A 19,140-nucleotide genomic window follows, 5' to 3' on the forward strand; every position below is an offset into this window, starting at 1 on the left:
TAATGAACAAAATGTTATTGATCGAATGCTGTGATACTACCTTTTTAATGAATTGTGAAATGTACTTAGAATAAGTTCAATAACCATGAATTAAAACAAAAAATGCTCAGCAGGTCAGGCAGCATTTGTGGAGAAAGAAACAGTTAATGTTTTAGGACAATGGCCTTTCGGCAGAACTGGGAAAAGTTAGTGATTTAACAAGCTGTAAGCAAGTGAAAGGGGAGAGGGTGGGTAAATGAACAAAAGAGAAGATCTGTGATAGGGTCGAAGGCAGGAGAGATCAAACACAAGAAGTAGAATAGAAAGCAATGAAGGCGTACAAGGTTAAAGAGAGAAATGGATTCCTGTCGGACAGAAGAGCTGAACTCCTTCAAAGTAAGCATTCCCTCCTTGTGTTTGATCTTTCCTGCTCCACCCTACCACAAACCTTCCCTTCCATTGTTCTTCCCACCCTCCCCCCTTTTACTTGCTCAAAACCTATTACATTTCTAACTTTTTCCAGTTCTGATGAAAGGACATTGACCTAAAACATTAACTCTGTTTCTCTCTCAACAGATGTTGCCAGATGTGCTGAATACTTGCAGCATTTTCTGTTTTTATTTCAGATTTCCAGCATCCGCAGTATTTTTGTTTTGTAATAACCATGAATTCTTTAATAACTTGCTCTGCTATGGCACAGTTTTTTTTATTGTCCTTTTGGATATAAGCAATGCTTGCAAAGATTCATTTTGTAGGACTGTTTGTTTGTACAACTCTTTGCCTTGCTCAGCTACTTCAGAGGGCATTAAGAGTTAAATGAAGTGTGGGACTGGATTCACATGTAGGTCAGATTCAGTAGGGGTAGCACGTTCCCATCTCAAAAGGACATTAGTGAAATCAGTTAAATGACGATGGTCACTCTCTGCTGGTTACAGCCCCAAAAATTATTAGATTTCATTCCATTTCATAACTTGCTAAGGTGGGATTTTGAATACACAATATTTGTTTTTCTAATGTAGAACATAACCACTATGCTACCACATTAGTTGATTTAAGGGTGATAGCAGTTCGACTTCGAGTGGGTTATCTGACCATACTTTTAATCAAAGATGTCAGATAGATCACAGAAAGGGAGGGAGAACATACCGTAAAAGACTTGCCTTAAGAAATTATTGACATATTCAAACTTGGTCAATAACATAGTAAGCTGTTTTATTATAAAAACATTATTTGTACTAAATTTTCACAGATCGAACCTGTAGCATACCGTTACATTCACCAAGCAGCAACTCATTTGGAAAACAGAAGCCTAAGCTGATAAACAAGAGCATCAGCCTACCAAATATGAAGACTTTCATCAGTGGGATTCAACACCATACAAAGAAAAGAAGCCAAGACAAATTGATCTGCTCAAGAACCCCAGAATTGGTAAATGTTAAACCAGCACCTAACGCCAAGTCCGCATCCATGGAAGAATGGTCCAACATGAACAAGGAAATAGTTCATGAGACATTTGGTCATCGCTTACCTGATGTTCAAACTTGTGTGGAATTAGAGTATTCTTCACAAAGCAAACCTAAATGTGAACCTCAAAAATTGATGCAGGATGGCATTCCATGCAAAGCCAACCTGCTGGAGGAAGAGGAAACAACTTTTAAACCTCCCAAGTCTCAAAATGAAGACGAGGAAAATAACACACTACAATTATTAGAGGTAAATGGAAGCTTGGATGATAAATACTCTCAGTGGCAACAGACATCACCTGGAAACTTTCAGCTAAGTTCAAGTGTCAGTCTACAGACGGCCAACCGTCTACATGTTAGTCAAGTTGCACTTTCTGGAACTTCACATCAACAGGCCAGTCACTTCAGTCTCTGTGCTCATTATTGTGAGCAACCGAGATTCAATCTGTCTCATAAAAGTACTTTTCAACAAGACGATGAGGATCAGAGTGAAACCTGTCAATTCACAAGTGGACACAAATTGGTAGCTGCCACAGAATTCAATGTATTTGATGCAATTGATGGAGAAGACAATACTTTATCAGCTATAACCAGAGAAAATATCAGTCCACCAGACATTTTAGAATTTGCTCACGATGAATGCAAAAAGCCAGAACACATTTCTCCTGACACACAAAAGTCTGCAACAGATATTTCAGAACAGGTGCTCTGTCAAATGGAAACCCCTGTTAACAAAGATTTTGCTTTTATGAATGAAACCCATCAGTCCAATGGAAACAAATCTGAGTTAAGTAATTCTGTCACTACAGAAACTGTATTGTTTGTAGGGGGTTCTGCTGTACCAGTAGATGGTGGAATTACAGTGGACAGTATAATTACTGAAGATGAAATGAGTGAAGATGGAACAGCCAGTACATCCTTCAGCTGGCCATATGCTTGGAGTATGCAAAGTCAGGAGAATTGGAACCAAAGCACCACAACATTCGAGTCTGCTCCTGTATCAGAGGACAGTGAGACAAACCTCTCTCAAAAGGTCACTTCAAAGGATGATACACCTGGGCAAAGGGGTACCAGGACGGTGCACAGACAGAATAACCTGGGTGTGGAAGAACGTGCTAATAGATCTGAGGCAATATCCTTCCAAAATGTCTCTTACAGGAACGATGTGTCAATAAATGGGGAATCTAACTTGGAGCTAGAGGGCCACATTCAATCTCCAATTATGGCAGACTTGGAAAAGTTCTCTTACATTAATAATGCAGAGATTAGGAAAGACTCCAATCTGAACATTGACCATTGTGGCCATATACCAAATTATTCCAAGAAAATCTACAAATCAGTTTTTAAAATAATTGATGAAATGCGACATCCAGTTCCATTAGATAAAGTCCAGCATAAAATGTTGCAAAACAGTCCAGCTCTTGGTGTTGAGGCAAATAAAGCCTTAATTAAAACAGAAAATATTTCAATTCCCCTATCACCAGATAAAGGCATTGAAAGTCTGCAGCAATTTGAAGCTTCTGGCTCGGCGCATGAAAGTTCAGTGTACAGTAGGTGGTTTTACAAGAGTGAGTTTGGTAACAAGTTTGTAAAACGGATTCCAACTGCTGTACTTGAAGGAGATGATTCAAACACATTGCCAAATGTTCAGTGTCGAAACACCAGCAGGAGTTCAGCTCAGAACCAGACACGATCTGAGGATGAGGGACCTGCAGATGTCGGAGCCCGAGAGGATGCCCACAAACCCCCTCAATTTTTGCAGCTCAACCCACCTACCAGAGAAGAACTTTTGGCAGATGATGAATTAATGCTTATTAACGTGCTTTACAATCTGAAGACAGCGTTGGATTTTGAATAGAAGTCACATAACGTGATAATTTTGTGTACAAACCATTAATTTTAATGTAAAATTATTTATGCTTTGTAAATGCTGACATTTGATTATGGACAGAAAAGGTAAATGTTCTCCCTGTTAGGAGATCTGACAGCCTATCCATTCTGCAAGATTTGTATCGGTACAAAAGTTTAAAAAATATTCTTTCATGGGATGTGGGCGTTGCTGGCAAGGCCAGCATTTGTTGCTCATTCCTCATCGCCCTTGACAACCGATTGACTTGCTAGATCATTTCATAGGGCATTTAAGAGTCAACCACATTGCTGTGGGCCTGGAATCACGTAGGCCAGACCGGGTAGGCACAGCAGATTTCCTTCCCTAGAGGACATTAGTGAACCAAATCGGTTTTTATGACAATCGATGATCGATCCAAGCACCATTACTGAGACTAGGTTTCAATTCCAGAATTGTATTTATTAATTGAATTTAAATTCCACCAGCTGCTGTGGTGGGATTTGAACCAGAGTCCCCAGAGCATTAGCCTGGACCTTAGGATTACTAGTTCAGTGACATTGCATTTATACCACCATGTGATTGAATAAGCAATTTGAATACTTAGTTGGTATCTATATTCCCTCTCAGTTAGATGGTGGGTTCAAGCCCCAGTCTTAAAACTTGAGCAGCTAAAACTAGGCTGGCGCTTCAGTGCCGTGCTGAGGGAGGTACTGGCCTTGGGGATACTGCTGGCCAACATTCCTCCCTCAATCAGCGCCACCAAAAATGGATTATCTTCTCAATGAAAATACTGGAAGCACTTAGCAGGTAAGGAAGCATCTGCAGTGAGAACTGTCGAAATGTTTCAGGGTGTGGACCCTGCTAAGTATTTTCTATTTTTGGTTCTGCTTTCCAGCATTTACAGTTTGCGGTTTGTGAAGCACTTTGTGATGTCCTAAGGATTCTTCTAATACATGCTGTAATTTCAACAAAATAAATACAGTGCTATGAGAGTTGGAAAGGAGAACTGAATGCCAGTTACACTGAGACCCTGGTCACTCAGCAAAACAACTGTCATCTATGCATATTAAAAACAGAAGTCTTCAGGCTCTTGTAAATTTGTCTTGTGTGTTCCTTGCTAATAGGCAACATTATACCATCTGCAAGTAAGTGCTTTACCTGAAATCACTCCTCTGTATCAGAATCCTATTGTCAACATTTTTTGTCCAAAGTAAGAGCATCCTAAACTCTGCCACCAAGAAAGACAAGTGCACCAAGGTTTCATCACCTCTAGGTTCTTCTCCAAGTCACACACCATCCCTAATTTTGACAGATATGGGCTGAATTTTACCAGCCCCTCCAATGTTGTGGCGGGCGGATCTGGAAAATATCTCTGGGAGAGGCCTGCCACAGGCCTCAACGCTGGGAAGGCCCCACCCATTTTATCAGTTGTGGTGAGACGTCGGGGCAGCCCCCATGCTGCTTGGCGAAAATGTTTTAATTTAAATGTGTAACTAAAGTTTAATGAATGATGACTTACCTTGCACCAATGGCTGTCCCACTCCAATGTTCCGGCCAATAGCCGGAAGTCCAGCATCTTCGGATCTATATTTGGAGAGCCGAGGTGTAAGACTGGTGGGGAGGAGGAGGGAGTGAAGTTTTTGGCGGGGGGGGGGGGGGGAGGTGGTTTGGGGGGGTGGAGTGGGGAAAGCTGTTACTATTGCCTGAGGGGATGTTGGGAAGAGGTTGAAAGGCAAAGTTTGGGGGTGAAAGTTCGGGACTGGCAAAAAAGATTTTTCACAGGGGAGAGGGAAATAAATTGTGATGAAACATGAGTATAATAGGCTTCATTAGGTAGAATTTGGATATAATTAATACATTATATCTTTTAGAACTAAAGAGTGAATAAATGGTTAGTTTTCAAGACTCACTAAACTCCCCTTTTAAGAGCAGAGATAACAATTCATTAACATCCCTGTTACAATAGAATGTGAACCAGAACCACCTTTTAAGTTTAAAAAAAAATCATTCCAAGGTCTCTGCCAGAGTGGAAATAGATGAAACACACTGGAAAATCTTATGTGAGGTCCATACTGATAACTATAAACTTAATTAGTTGATAGTGTTAGTGATATAGACAGACCGACTCAAGAGGATGGTACAAGGTACCTAAAAAAAACAATTACAGATGATAAATTACAATATGAAATGGTACTTACAAAAACAGATGCCAAGTAAACCCAATTACAAACATTTTGACCAGATGAAAGCTCACAACTTCAACAGAAGGGAATTTCCAGTAAATACATGAAGTGGGGATGGTAGCCAATGATATTATCAAAAATGGATATCGAAAGCAAGAAAAACACACAGAAAGGTAACACCTACATTCTAAAAGATATGAAAGATTAGAAACAGTATAAACATGAGAGTTTTGAATCAAAAAAACAAGTATTTAATTCCTCATCAATGCTTCTCAACCTATAGTACTCGGAGAATTTAAGGTAAAGGTTTACATTAAATTTTGATGGATATTCTAAGATATTTTGCTGTAACATTGTCGAGGTTGAACTTTTGGATTCCATTTTAGACAGATTATGTTTTATATCTTAGTAATCTTTGATATCGTAGTATACTTAGCCACGTAAAGTGTATTGCATGTGCAACTCTTTAATAAATATATTAAAGTTAATAAATCGTCTCGTAGCATTCTGTATACAACTACAAGAACTCCCCTCTCTGTGCGTCCTAAAGTGAGGAGCTAGAACCATAGAAAAATAACAGCTCAGAAGGAAGGGAGTTTCCCCGACCCTAATAATATTTGGGATATTTATGACAGCTATAATTATTAAATAGGCTATGCGAAAGATAGTAATATTCTCTGTTGGTTTTCTTTCTTTGAGGGAAGACTAGTTCAGTTCTTCAGACCCAAACAGGTGCCTGTAGGAAATCGGTCTGATCTGAACTTAATTAAGGAAGACTTATAGGGCTGTACGCTTGATTTACTTTAGTCCCTATAAGGGGGGGGAAGGGGAGGGGAGGGGGGTTAAAGTCATAAATCACTTCATAATAACTTGGTCATTTGAGGGGGGGGGGGGGGGAGTGGAAGAGGGGTTTCATTCATTTATTGAATGTGTCAATTTAAATCGCACAGTTCTCTTTAAAAGTGTAAATGTCTTCTAATTTCGGACCCCTTTATAAATGGCACTGGAGCCTGCTCGGTGGTGCCAGACGCTGTTGCCAGGAACGGAGCACCCCCCCCCCCCCCGGCCCCCAATTCCATGCTAATGAACCTCCGCATGCCCTGTGCCAATCCGGAGGCTTGCTGCCACTATAAAAACTCAGCATGTAATTACTTTTCCTTCATTGTCCCGGGGTATAGAATTGGGGCTTTCCCTCCCTGACACAAGAACTGCAGCAGTATAATGAGAAAGCTCACCGACCCACTTCTTAAGGCAATGATGGATAATTAAAAACATCATTGCCAGCATTGATTGTTGATCTTATAATGGGACAGGGAATGGTACAAGGCTAGTGTTTTTATTTTGGATGGGGGGGGGGCAGGCGAGGGGGAGTATTTGTAGATATACTCATTAGGACTCTCCTATTGAGGATGAGAACACACCTTCCCTTTAAAAAAAAAGCTTTGTGATGATGGTCACAAATTCCTTCACTGTCACAATGAGTACAGACCTTAAGAGTTAATCCATGGCTGCATGCAGCTTTATTTAATTTTTTACATTTACATGAAGCATAGACACTTTATTTAAGAACGGTATAAAATCATGACATTTTTGCTTCAAAGCAATACTGTATAGTTCAGAAAATGATACAACAGAAAGGTCAACAGAATCTTCATAGAATCATAAAATAGTACAGCACAGAAGGAGGCCAGTCAGCCCATTGAGTCTGTGCCGGCTCTTTCAAAGAGCAACCCAATTAATCCCACTCTCCGCTCTTTCCCCATATCCCTGCAATGTTTTCTCCGCCAAGTATTTATCCGATTCCCTTTTGGCCTCGACTGACTCTGTATCCACTACCCCATCAGGCAGTGCATTCCAAACCCTAACCATGCTGCCTTTGGTTCTCTTATCAATGATCCTTTAATATTACCCTAATTACAACTGCAGAAAAATGGGAAGTGCACTGAAAGCTCACAGGCAATAGGTTTCATAGTCAGCAGGTTTTTTTAAATTCCTAACTTATCAAAAATACACTAATTTAATGCGTTAACATATTAGGAAAGCTCTATTTTAAAGAGTGGCATGCCTCTATGTTTTTAAAAACATTTTTAAAAAATCCACCACCAGTTACATGGTACCTGAAAGGGTTGGATTGCATGCTCCCAATCCAGCCCATCTAATCAGCTTCCTCATGGTGATGCATGCAATAGTGTCTCTCAATGCATCTGTCCTATTTCAATGTACCCATTCAAAGGAGAGGTCAAGCTTGGGGGTGGGAATTGGACAGCTGAAGCTCCCTGCTCTACAGCAAAGCCAACATGATGTTTCTGAATGAGGTCTCAGAGCAGCTTTAATGGTTTCCCATTGCTTAGTTGTGAAACAAATCATTGCCATTTACGGTTAGTCATGACAGCCAGCCAATGTATGCTAAGGCACACAGTTTCTTCAATCAGCAACTTACCATCTGGTTTTGGATTATGTAGACTGGCACTTATCACTGTTTATATACACAATGCTCAGTTTGAATTTGGCAGTGTTTTGCTAATACTTCTGAATCCTTACATTGAATTTCTTGTTCTACCGAGGCCCTTGCTTGGCATCACCCAAAGGAACCTCAGCACAATTTTTGAAAGAGGTTTGTGTCTACTTCATCAACCCAACAAAACGTGTACAATTACAATTCAAACACCTCATGTAGAATCCACATTTTGGCCCCTGAGGTCATTAGCAAGACTCTCTGGTACTTCTAGGTTTGATGGCATGCAGATTTTTTTTGGGGGGATGGGGAAACAAGGGGTACTATGAATTGTGGCAAATAAATGGCACAAATAAGGTGACTTTGTAGAAGACGTCTTCCTTGCATTGAAGATTAAAGACATAATAGGGTACCATTTGTGAGCACATTGTGGGGTTGGAAGGTTTTGGTAACTGGACAATGATATATATCTTGGCTTGCATTTTCTCTCTATTCATTCACTGGAAAAGAAAATGCATCCATGTAATTTGGACTGGTGACGTCTGCAAAGTCTGCTTGCTCACAGGTGCAATTTTCCAACTTTTCTGTTCCAAATCTTCACCTGTGCTGCATCATTTCACATTGGCAATTGGAACCTTGGGATAGTTCTGTGTTCAGTAGGATTGAAAGCGACATGTTACGCTCAACACTCAGAAGAAAAACTTCTGACAGCACAAAATGTACCTGGGATGACAATTCCTCCTGCAATTGCCTATGATAAGTGTTCAAACATATTTAAAAAGAATGATCTTGTAAGTGTCTTCTCCCTTTGGCATCAAAGGTTCTTTTTTGAAGAAAGTTGACACAGCGACTTCAGTATAGGAACACTGGAAAGCTTGATGCTGTGTTTACACATGCATTAGTGTCACGAGTACTATTCAGTTGAAAGCACCAATGATGATTGCTCACCCACAATTAAAACAGTACCACTTGTCCCGAGTGTGCTGAGTGTCAATAAATAAAACATTTGCCATATATGTTAAACGGCACAAGTCCCACTCTATGTGATACAAGAATATATATAATAGGCCTATGCCTAGACCTGAACTTTTTTTTGTACTGCTCCTGTTTGAGTCAGTCATTATTTGGATGGTGCAGTCCCATTAAACTGAGTTATGTTTCAACGTCTAATCAGAATAACTTCATCAATAATGGTCTGTTTCACTTTGTAAACTTGTCACGTTTGGTCTCAGAAGACTTCAGCTCCCTTCGAATGATCAGAGGAACTTTATTTCAAAATACTGAGCCATGTGCCCCAGGGTTGCAGATGATGGATCACCTTGTAGGCACCGAAGTACATCTTCATTTTTATAGGCGTAGCATTCATAACTGAGTTTCATGCTTTGTCTCCTCATTGGAAGGGAACAGCCTACACGAGCTGCCTTTCTGGCTATGGGAACCATTTTGAACATTGGCCAATGGGTCTGAGCGTATCAGGTACCTAATCAAATGTACAACAATCCAGTTAGTAGCAATAAAATGCTTAAGACAAGGCATTGAAATCTCTTGTATCTCCCTTCAACTTAGGCTAATTGGCATTTAATGGGATGTAGAAAGTGTTGGAACTTGGCTTTAGGCAATTTGCCCAATATCTTAGCTAACAGCTCATAGCTGCTGATTCCAGTCTCAGGCAGCAATGGGCCTTGAAACTTTAGAATTGCATGATTTATGTAATCAGCATTTATAAGAACAGGAAAAGACGATTATCCCATCAAGCCTGGCCATTTTTAATAGATATGTCCCACTTATTCAATTTCTAATTGTATTCCTCAATCTCATCATTTTTCAAGACATATAAACAATCGCAAATTAGAAACTATTTTACTATATATCATCTACAAGATGCACTGCAGCAACTTGCCAAGGTTCCTTCGACAGCACCTTACAAACCCGTGACCTCTACCACCAAAAAAGGACAAGGGCAGCAGATGCATGGGAACACCACCACCTGCAAGTTCCCCTCCAAGCCACACACCATCCTGAAATGGAACTATAATCGTCATTTCTTCACTGTTTCTGGGTCAAAATCCTGGAACTCAAGAAATACATTGTTTTCAAATATTCCCTTGCCCCTCCAGTCACCATTGTGGGAGCAACATTTTAGCTTGCATTTTATTTGTTTAAAATAGCAATAGCAAATTACTTTGGCAGCTGATTTATTTTAATATAATTCTTAATTTTTATAGTTAAATAGCGAGACATGCTGCTATTTGGGAGGCAGAAAAGCAGTGTTAACTTGGAACATAGGGGTTTCTCTGCAGTACAGGCCGAGGAGCTGGGGCATGCAAAGCAGACAAGCTGGTGTTGCCACTGGCAGGAGGGTGTAATTACAGTGTGACAAGTTTGCATCGGCAGTTTCAATTATAAATGTGGACATAGGCATTTATAATAGAGGACAATTACACAAAAGTGTGACAAAAACATGACAACAAAAAGCAAGATTTTCCAGACACAAGATTTTTTGATATATTTCAATATATTTAAATATATGATTCACGGTTAGCCTAGTGGTGTCAGGAGTCTCACCTCTGAGTCAAGCCCCACTTCAGAGACCTGAGCACATAATCTCGGCTGGCACTTCAATGCAATGCTGAGGGAGTGCCGCAGTGTCGAAGGTGCCATCTTTCAGACGAAATGTTAAACCAAATTCTTACTTGCCCCATCAGGTGGGAATTAAAAAAAAAATCTCATGGCACCAATTGAAGAGGAGCAGGGGAGTTCCTCTGGTGTCTTGGCCAATATTTATCCTTCATCCAACATCACTAAAACCGATTATCTGGTCATTAACCTCAATGTTGTTTGTGGCACATTACTGTTCACATATTACCTGCCTTGTGTGTTTACATTAGAGCAATGAGTGCACTTCAAAAGTACTTTGTTGTACTGTAAAGTGCTTTGGGACTGAGGATGTGTAAGGTGCTATATAAATGCAAGCTCTTTCTTAATATCTGTGAAAATACAACTTTTGGTGGAATGTAAGCCACAGATTTTGCAGATATATTTTAATGGGGGGGGGGGTGTTTATATTGAAAGTATTGGGAGAGGGATATTCTAATTCATGTATGTTAAGACTTAAAGAAAAATGTATGTCAAACAATTTTCTTAAACAGCCTTAAAGCAAACAACAAATGGAGCACCCTGATGTTATAGTGTGACAAGTTACAAATGCTTTAGGATCTTTTTGGGGAAGGGGGAGGGGGTTTATGCCAAAAACAATTTCATTACAGAAGACCCTTGTCCTTTGCTAATGAACTCATTGTTAATAACACCACATCTGCTAAATTGGAATCACACTGTTTAGGTACATACACTATATCGTTCAGCTCCAGTCGTGTGTCAGGAGGAGGGTTAATCAGAATGTAGGATAATGTATTCTGATGGTCGTTCATTTCATCTGAAGAAAATGGAAATTAGAATCAGATAAGAAAACCATTTGCGGTTAGAAAAGAAACCACTGTCCTTTACAAAAATTCAGATTATGTGTGGAATATCCTAAGAACTCACTGTAGACCTCTGCCCATTACATTTCCCCATTGAGAATAATTGAATCCGTCGCCTCCAGGCTGTTTAAAGATTGTAGCAGCCTGTTTGAAATTGTTAAGGCAGAAACTACGATGCTCCCTTTCCACCCCATCTCCTGCCACTGGCACTGAAGAAAAGCCCTATTCCTAAGTTTGAACAAAAATTGTATGCTTCATTTTAAAATAAGACATTAAATTAAAAAAAAAAAACCTCAAAAACATGTTTCTGTCACCATTAAAAAAAATCCTTTAAAGTTTCTAAAGTTTTTGTCAGATGTGGACACTTAGACTGGGGTAAAACTCAGGTAACATCTTTGGTTCAAAGAGTTTGAAATGGTCACTGGCACTGAGCTAGTGAAATAATAAATCATAATACAATCCAAACTCAAATGCTTCCAGGTGATTCATGTGTTAACAGAAAAACACAACTTTTGTTCTTAAAATATACACTAAATTGTATACAAACTCATTTAATTAGTGTAGCTCACTTTGCACCAGAATTGACCCAGTTCCTGTGTCCACGATTCCCCAGTCTAAACCCTCCATGTGGGGAGGCCCCTTGATTAATGAGTGAAAATACCATTTCCTCAATACGGAAAAACATGGGGAAAATTCACAAACCTCACATACACAAACACCCACACAAACTGGTCAAAACTCTTCAGTGTGCCTTGACTTTGTGCATTACAAAATGACTACAGTTGACTCCTGGTTAAAAACACACTTGACCCAAGCACTAATCGTGTCCCAGTCACCACCATTGTACACAAGTTCTAGTCCCAGTTCAACATTAGTCTACGAAGCACCATCACTGTATTGGGCTATTTAACCCAGTAACAGTAGCACATTATTCATTTACAATTTGATTAACTGTTTCCACCCTAATAATCTGTGTTACAGTTGTAGCACAAACAGTCGTGCAACTATGCATCCAAATCAGCTAGAATTGTTACAAATCCTGATTAAATGCAAAACTTAACGGGACAATAGTTGTATGTTTATAAGAATTCAACTGCAGTTCAAGATCCATTTTGTTACAGTAACACATTGAATTAACACCACAAAGAGATTCTCATAAATACAATGTGCACAGTAAAGATATTTTATAACACACCTCGTGTTATTGACTGGAAATACTATAGTTCGAGTACTTTAGATGGGTCTGTTTTTGTCCAGTGTGTGCAGGAGGGTTTTCTGACACAGTATGTAGACAGGCCAACCAGGGGCGATGCCACATTGGATTTGGTACTGGGTAATGAACCCGGCCAGGTGTTAGATTTAGAAGTTGGTGAGCACTTTGGTGATAGTGATCACAATTCGGTTAGGTTTACCTTAGCGATGGGCAGGGACAGGCATATACAGCAGGGCAAGAATTATAGCTGGGGGAAAGGAAATTATGATGCGATTAGGCAAGATTTAGGATGCGTAGGATGGGGAAGGAAACTGCAGGGGATGGGCACAAACGAAATGTGGAGCTTATTCAAGGAGCAGCTACTGCGTGTCCTTGATAAGTATGTACCTGTCAGGCAGGGAGGAAGTTGTCGAGCGAGGGAGCCGTGGTTTACTAAAGAAGTTGAAGAGCTTGTCAAGAGGAAGAAGGAGGCTTATGTTAGGATGAGACGTGAAGGCTCAGTTAGGGCGCTTGAGAGTTACAAGCTAGCCAGGAAGGATCTAAAGGGAGAGATAAGAAGAGCAAGGAGAGGACACGAGAAGTCATTGGCGGATAGGATCAAAGAAAACCCTAAGGCCTTCTATAGGTATATCAGGAATAAAAGAATGACTAGAGATAGGTTAGGGCCAATCAAGGATAGTAGTGGGAAGTTGTGTGTGGAATCGGAGGAGATAGGGGAAGTGTTAAATGAATATTTTTCGTCAGAAAGAAAATGTTGTCGAGGAGAATACTGGGATACAGACTACTAGGCTAGATGGGATTGAGGTTCACAAGGAGGAGGTGTTAGCAATTTTGGAAAGTGTGAAAATAGATAAGTCCCCTGGGCCAGATGGGATTTATCCTAGGATTCTCTGGGAAGCCAGGGAGGAGATTGCAGAGCCTTTGTCCTTGATTTTTATGTCGTCATTGTCGACAGGAATAGTGCCGGAAGACTGGAGGATAGCAAATGTTGTCCCCTTGTTCAAGAAGGGGAGTAGAGACAGCCCTGGTAATTATAGACCTGTGAGCCTTACTTGGGTTGTGGGTAAAATGTTGGAAAAGGTTATAAGAGATAGGATTTATAATCATCTTGAAAAGAATAAGTTCATTAGAGATAGTCAGCACGGTTTTGTGACGGGTAGGTCATGCCTCACAAACCTTATTGAGTTTTTTGACAAGGTGACCAAACAGGTGGATGAGGGTAAAGCAGTGGATGTGGTCTATTGGATTTCAGTAAGACGTTTGATAAAGTTCCCCAAGGTAGGCTATTGCAGAAAATACAGAAGTATGGGATTGAAGGTGAATTAGTGCTTTGGATCAGAAATTGGCTAGCTGAAAGAAGACAGAGGGTGGTGGTTGATGGCAAATGTTCATCCTGGAGTATAGTTTCTAGTGGTGTACCGCAAGGATCTGTTTTGGGGCCACTGCTGTTTGTCATTTTTATAAATGACCTGGATGAGGGTGTAGAAGGGTGGGTTAGTAAATTTGCGGATGACACGAAGGTCAGTGGAGTTGTGGATAGTGCCGAAGGATGTTGTAGGTTACAGAGGGACATAGATAGGCTGCAGAGCTGGGCTGAGAGATGGCAAATGGAGTTTAGTGCGGAAAAGTGTGAGGTGACTCACTTCGGAAGGAGTAACAGGATTGCAGAATACTGGGCTAATGGGAAGATTCTTGGTAGTGTAGATGAGCAGAGAGATCTTGGTGTCCAGGTACATAAATCCCTGAAAGTTGCCACCCAGGTTAATAGAGCTGTTAAGAAGGCATATGGTGTGTTAGCTTTTATTAGTAGGGGGATCGAGTTTAGGAGCCACGAGGTCATGCTGCAGCTGTACAGAACTCTGGTGAGACCGCACCTGGAGTATTGCGTGCAGTTCTGGTCACCGCATTATAGGAAGGATGTGGAAGCTTTGGAAAAGGTGCAGAGGAGATTTACTAGGATGTTGCCTGGTATGGAGGGAAGGTCTTACGAGGAAAGGCTGAGGGACTTGAGGTTGTTTTCGTTAGAGAGAAGGAGAAGAGGTGACTTAATAGAGACATATAAGATAATCAGAGGGTTGGACAGGGTGGATAGTGAGAGCCTTTTTCCTCAGATGGTGATGGCAAACACGAGGGGACATAGCTTTAAGTTGAGGGGTGATAGATATAGGACAGATGTCAGAGGTAGTTTCTTTACACAGAGAGTAGTAGGGGCGTGGAACGCGCTGCCTGCAACAGTAGTAGACTCGCCAACTTTAAGGGCATTTAAGTGGTAATTGGATAGACATATGGATGAAAATGGAATAGTGTAGGTCAGATGGTTTCACAGGTCGGCGCAACATCGAGGGCTGAAGGGCCTGTACTGCGCTGTAATGTTCTATGTTCTATGTGCTAGTTTCCTTCTATTGATAACAGGTTCAGATGCATATGAAATCTTTTGTAACACCAGCTACCTAATAATTACAGATCTTATAGAACCTGTTTATCCCATTTACGGTACTGATCAAGGATCAGTAATGCATGCTTGCCCTTTCAGAATCAAAATTGAACATATATGAGAGTTACAGGTGTGTTATAAAATATTATCACACAATGAAACCACTTTGGAACCACACTGCAGATCCCAAAGTTTTTGATTGTGCAATAGCAAGATGTGAACATTAGGATATTAATCTCACTTAGACTGACCCTCACAGTTCATGGCAGTCACTCATGCAGACAGATAAGAAGCAATAAGATTTATGCTTTTTCAGTGTTCTGTATGGAGGGGTGGAAATTGTGTTTCAACTCTACATTTTCTCTGAAACAGTGGCGTAACTGGTGGAATTAGGAAAGGTATCCCAGAAGGGACTTGCCATTTCTCTGATGCATAAAAACATAAATAAGGCATTGATTTGTTTATTTGTACGCAGACTAACTAATTTGATTGCAGGATTACTGGGCCTAGTTTTCCAGGCATGTACCCCAAGTGTTTGAACAACCAGACATCTCACCTAAAAAAAAACTAATTGTTCAGCCTGTGCGTGTTGCTGGTCAGACTACGCTCTCGTGTAATCTGTGTGAAGCCCAGCTCTGTTACTTTGCTACAGTTGTTCCAAAATAGATACAAGAAGAATCTTTATGATTAGAAAGACTTGCATTTATATAGCACCTTTCACAACCACCGGATGTCTCAAAGCTCTTTACAGCCAATGAAGTACTTTCTGAAGCGTAGTCACTGTTGTAATGTAGGAATTGCAGCAGCCATTTGTGACACAGCAAGTTATCACAAACAGCAACGTGATATTGACCAGATCATCTGTTTTTGTGATGTTGATTGAGGGATACATATTGGCCAGCACACCAGGGATAACTCCACTACTTTTTTTCGAAATTATGTCATGGGATCCTTTGCATTCACCTGAGCAAGTAGCCAGAGTCTCTGCTTAGCATCTCATCTGAAAAACAGCACCTCTGACTATTTGGAGTGCTAGACTTCAATTTTGCACTCAAAAGCCCTAGAGTGGGACTGGACCCTGGGAGCCTTATGACTCAAAGGTTGATAGGTAAATTGGCCATTATAAATTGCCCCTAGTATCAGTAGGTGGTAGGGGAATATCGGGACAGGTGTGGACGTGGTAGGAATATGGGATTAGTGTAGGATTAGTATAAATGGGTGGTTGATGGTCAGCACAGACTCGGTGAGCCGAAGGGCCTGTTTCAGTGCTGTATCTCTAAACAAAAGCTAGAGTGCTATCAATGGAGCTACAGCTGACAGAAATGACAATGATGTTGAGCCACAGGAGTGTTACAACCCCCAGGGCATAAAATGTCTGCCTGTACTCTTTGCAATTTTTTTCACTGGGAACAGGTGTTGTGAGGTGTGATGGAGATACAACTGATTCTAAGCAGTGGGCCCTAAACCTTTTGTTGTCTTCAGAACCAAATCATGCAACAAGCTAAATGTTTTTTTCTTCAACAGAAGTGTACAAAAACTGTAGCATATAAAAAAAAACGCAGTTGGATTTCCAAAACTGCAATTGTGCAACACAATTTTTTTTTTTAATGGGATGATATTAGCCTCCGCCGAACTTTGACTTTTTAAACAGAAAAATGTTAATCAAAGTTTCCCTTGGGTTAATATTTTCTTCTACTACATTTACTTCAATGGTTGCTGGGTGCTTTATGTTATTATTCTTTTAAATTTCTATTTAAAACTTGAACCTAAAAATGATTTGTCAATTAATTTTACAAATGAAGCAGCGTTTTGCAATGTCCTGCGGTCATGTTTGTAATGTACCAACCCATCAAAAACAAAAATATCCCACAGATGCATTTCAGAAATCATAAGATCACTATTAATGAGCAATTCTAAAAAATAAACTCAATTTGTAAAGCTCCCTTCAGGAGAAAAATGAAATGGTCCAATTAATTAATATTCAACAGTAACAACTTGTTTATGAAGACCACAGTCATGACATCAAAAAATTTGTCTTACATAGATTAATTTTAATAGGATTTCCTAGCCTTTAATTATCATGAGGGATTTTTACATTTGGGTTCAATTTATATTCAAGAAGTGTTTTAGTCACTTGTTTTTTTTGGAGCACACGTGAACTGGAGATCGTCAGTATTCATTGGCAGAATAAACTCAAGCAATCTCGACATTGCAACAGCAACTACCCTGAAAAAGCAATTTATTGGCTGTAAATCACTTTGGAATAGCCTGAGGTCATGAATGACGCTACATAAAATTTGCTCTTTAATTCACTTTAACAGATGGAAACTACATGGAAAATCCCAGCATTTATTTTTAATTCAATGCTTTTTGTTAACAGTTCACCAGCTAATGCTAGAAAATGTAGTTTCTACGTGACGAATGAGGCATAATGTGTGTGCAAACTACTCTGCATTGAGCCATCTGGTTTGAGTAGATGATGATAGTTTGGTTTGGGCTTAAGTTCCTCTTGTCAATAACTGATGGAAAAGTTGCCATTAGTAGGATTTCCTGCTTTGTACTCAAGTTGAGATTTAGTGAGAATTATGGTGAGGAATTTCACCGCTGGAATATGATCCTTCAGCCATGTATTTGTATTTGGCAATTGCTTAAATAAAAAAAGAGGGGCAAATCATTTCTATTTCTGATTCGAGAGTCTACATTTTTGGCAAGTATATAATTTTATTTTTCAGTTCATATTTTTCAAAATATGTTCAATTCCTCGATCCCTTCAGATGGCAAGGAAGTGACCTACTCCATCAGCCAACCACTAAGAAGGTGCTGTCTCGGCAGGGAGGGCGTGGTAATGAAACTCACCAGCTTTCCTTCCTTGTGAGACTTGCCTCCATCTGCTAGGCCGGCTGTGTAGCTATCAATAGAAACTTGGCATGTGGGAGAAATGGCCTTTGGGACCGCGGTACCCACCACCCCCCCCCCCCCCCCCTCCCCCCAACCCCCAACCCTCCCCGGGGGTGCTGGGCGGTAATTTTGACTTTGGATGATAGTGTAATAGGTGCCATTTTGTCTTGGCTGCTGGTAAACACTCTCCCAGTTTTCAATTCCAATTGAGTCAATGAATTGGGGACAAGTGTGTAAAAAAAAACATTTGCTATTATCTGCCAGTAGGTGTTCTTTCCAATAGTTCTCCCAGAATACCAGTCAATTTTAAATTCAAACAGTTAATAGTTTGGTAGATCACAAAAATTGCCTATTGAGAGAAATGGAAGTGCCACTTGCTGAGAGCCCACTGCCTCCACCAGCACAGGTAGACACACAATACCACTGGTTTACGGAAATGTGAATGAGGCCCACTGGTTCATGCAGGTAACCCTGCTCCATGGAAGAGGTCCAATCCCCTGGCAACATGCAGTGAGCGGCCAACGCTACCACAGTCCCAGTGTGTGGTCTTTAGGCATTCACCACCTTTACGGCAAGAGGGAGCAGAACAAATTATGTTCAAGAAAACAAAGTTTAAATTCATATGAGCAATTTGAACTTCCAACTCTACCACTCATCCCAAGCATTCCTTACATTGCTTTTTTTTTAAACAATCTATCTTCTTGTCAATTATAGTGGTAATTGTTTATAGTCACAGAAGAACAGCAATAAGCTATTATGTTCTTATGTATAAGCAGAATCATGCAAAAGGTTATTTCCTAAACACTGGGACCCACCAGATGGACCCCAATGACTTGCTCCAGCCCAGCACTGTGCTATGTTTCAATATTAATCAGGGAAGCTCTTCATCTTTTCTGCACAATTAAACTCCAAGAATAATATATAATCAGAAAACTGATGTGTTTAAGTACCTATAACTTGAAGAATGTTTAGATCAAGATTCTGAATTGTTTAAATAACATTTGCAAAATATTATTTAATATTGCTCATTTTAGATCGACCATCAGGTTCAAATCCAATTGGCTTTGGCCGATTGCTCCTTTGGCTAATTGAGCACTGTGGCTCCTGACACAAAGTGAGATTGCCTCACGTCGGGAGAGAAACAGTGTTAAGATTTCAGGTCAATGACCCTTTGCCAGAACAGAGTT

At 40.2% G+C, this 19,140-nt stretch overlaps 2 protein-coding genes across 9 annotated transcripts in view; one reads left to right on the forward strand and one right to left on the reverse strand.

Annotated features, from left to right (window-relative positions):
• Positions 1–4,918, forward strand: part of LOC137347458 (uncharacterized) — a 30,905-nt gene extending 25,987 nt beyond the window's left edge. Inside the window, exon 6 of the mRNA XM_068011902.1 lies at positions 1,229–4,918. Within this exon, the coding sequence (XP_067868003.1) occupies positions 1,229–3,300 (2,072 nt within the window). The 3' untranslated portion in view covers positions 3,301–4,918. The remainder of the gene's footprint in view (positions 1–1,228) is intronic.
• A 2,046-nt stretch (positions 4,919–6,964) lies between these two features.
• Positions 6,965–19,140, reverse strand: part of kcnt1b (potassium sodium-activated channel subfamily T member 1b) — a 357,067-nt gene continuing 344,891 nt past the window's right edge. For all 8 annotated transcript variants that reach the window (XM_068012234.1, XM_068012233.1, XM_068012236.1 and 5 more), the window contains 2 exons: positions 11,278–11,362; positions 6,965–9,409 (listed from right to left, as the gene is read on the reverse strand). In XM_068012234.1, coding sequence (XP_067868335.1) covers positions 9,292–9,409; positions 11,278–11,362 — 203 coding nt within the window. In that variant the 3' untranslated portion in view covers positions 6,965–9,291. The remainder of the gene's footprint in view (positions 9,410–11,277; positions 11,363–19,140) is intronic.

Source organism: Heterodontus francisci, chromosome 32, assembly GCF_036365525.1.
Source record: "Heterodontus francisci isolate sHetFra1 chromosome 32, sHetFra1.hap1, whole genome shotgun sequence".
NCBI lineage: Eukaryota > Metazoa > Chordata > Chondrichthyes > Heterodontiformes > Heterodontidae > Heterodontus > Heterodontus francisci.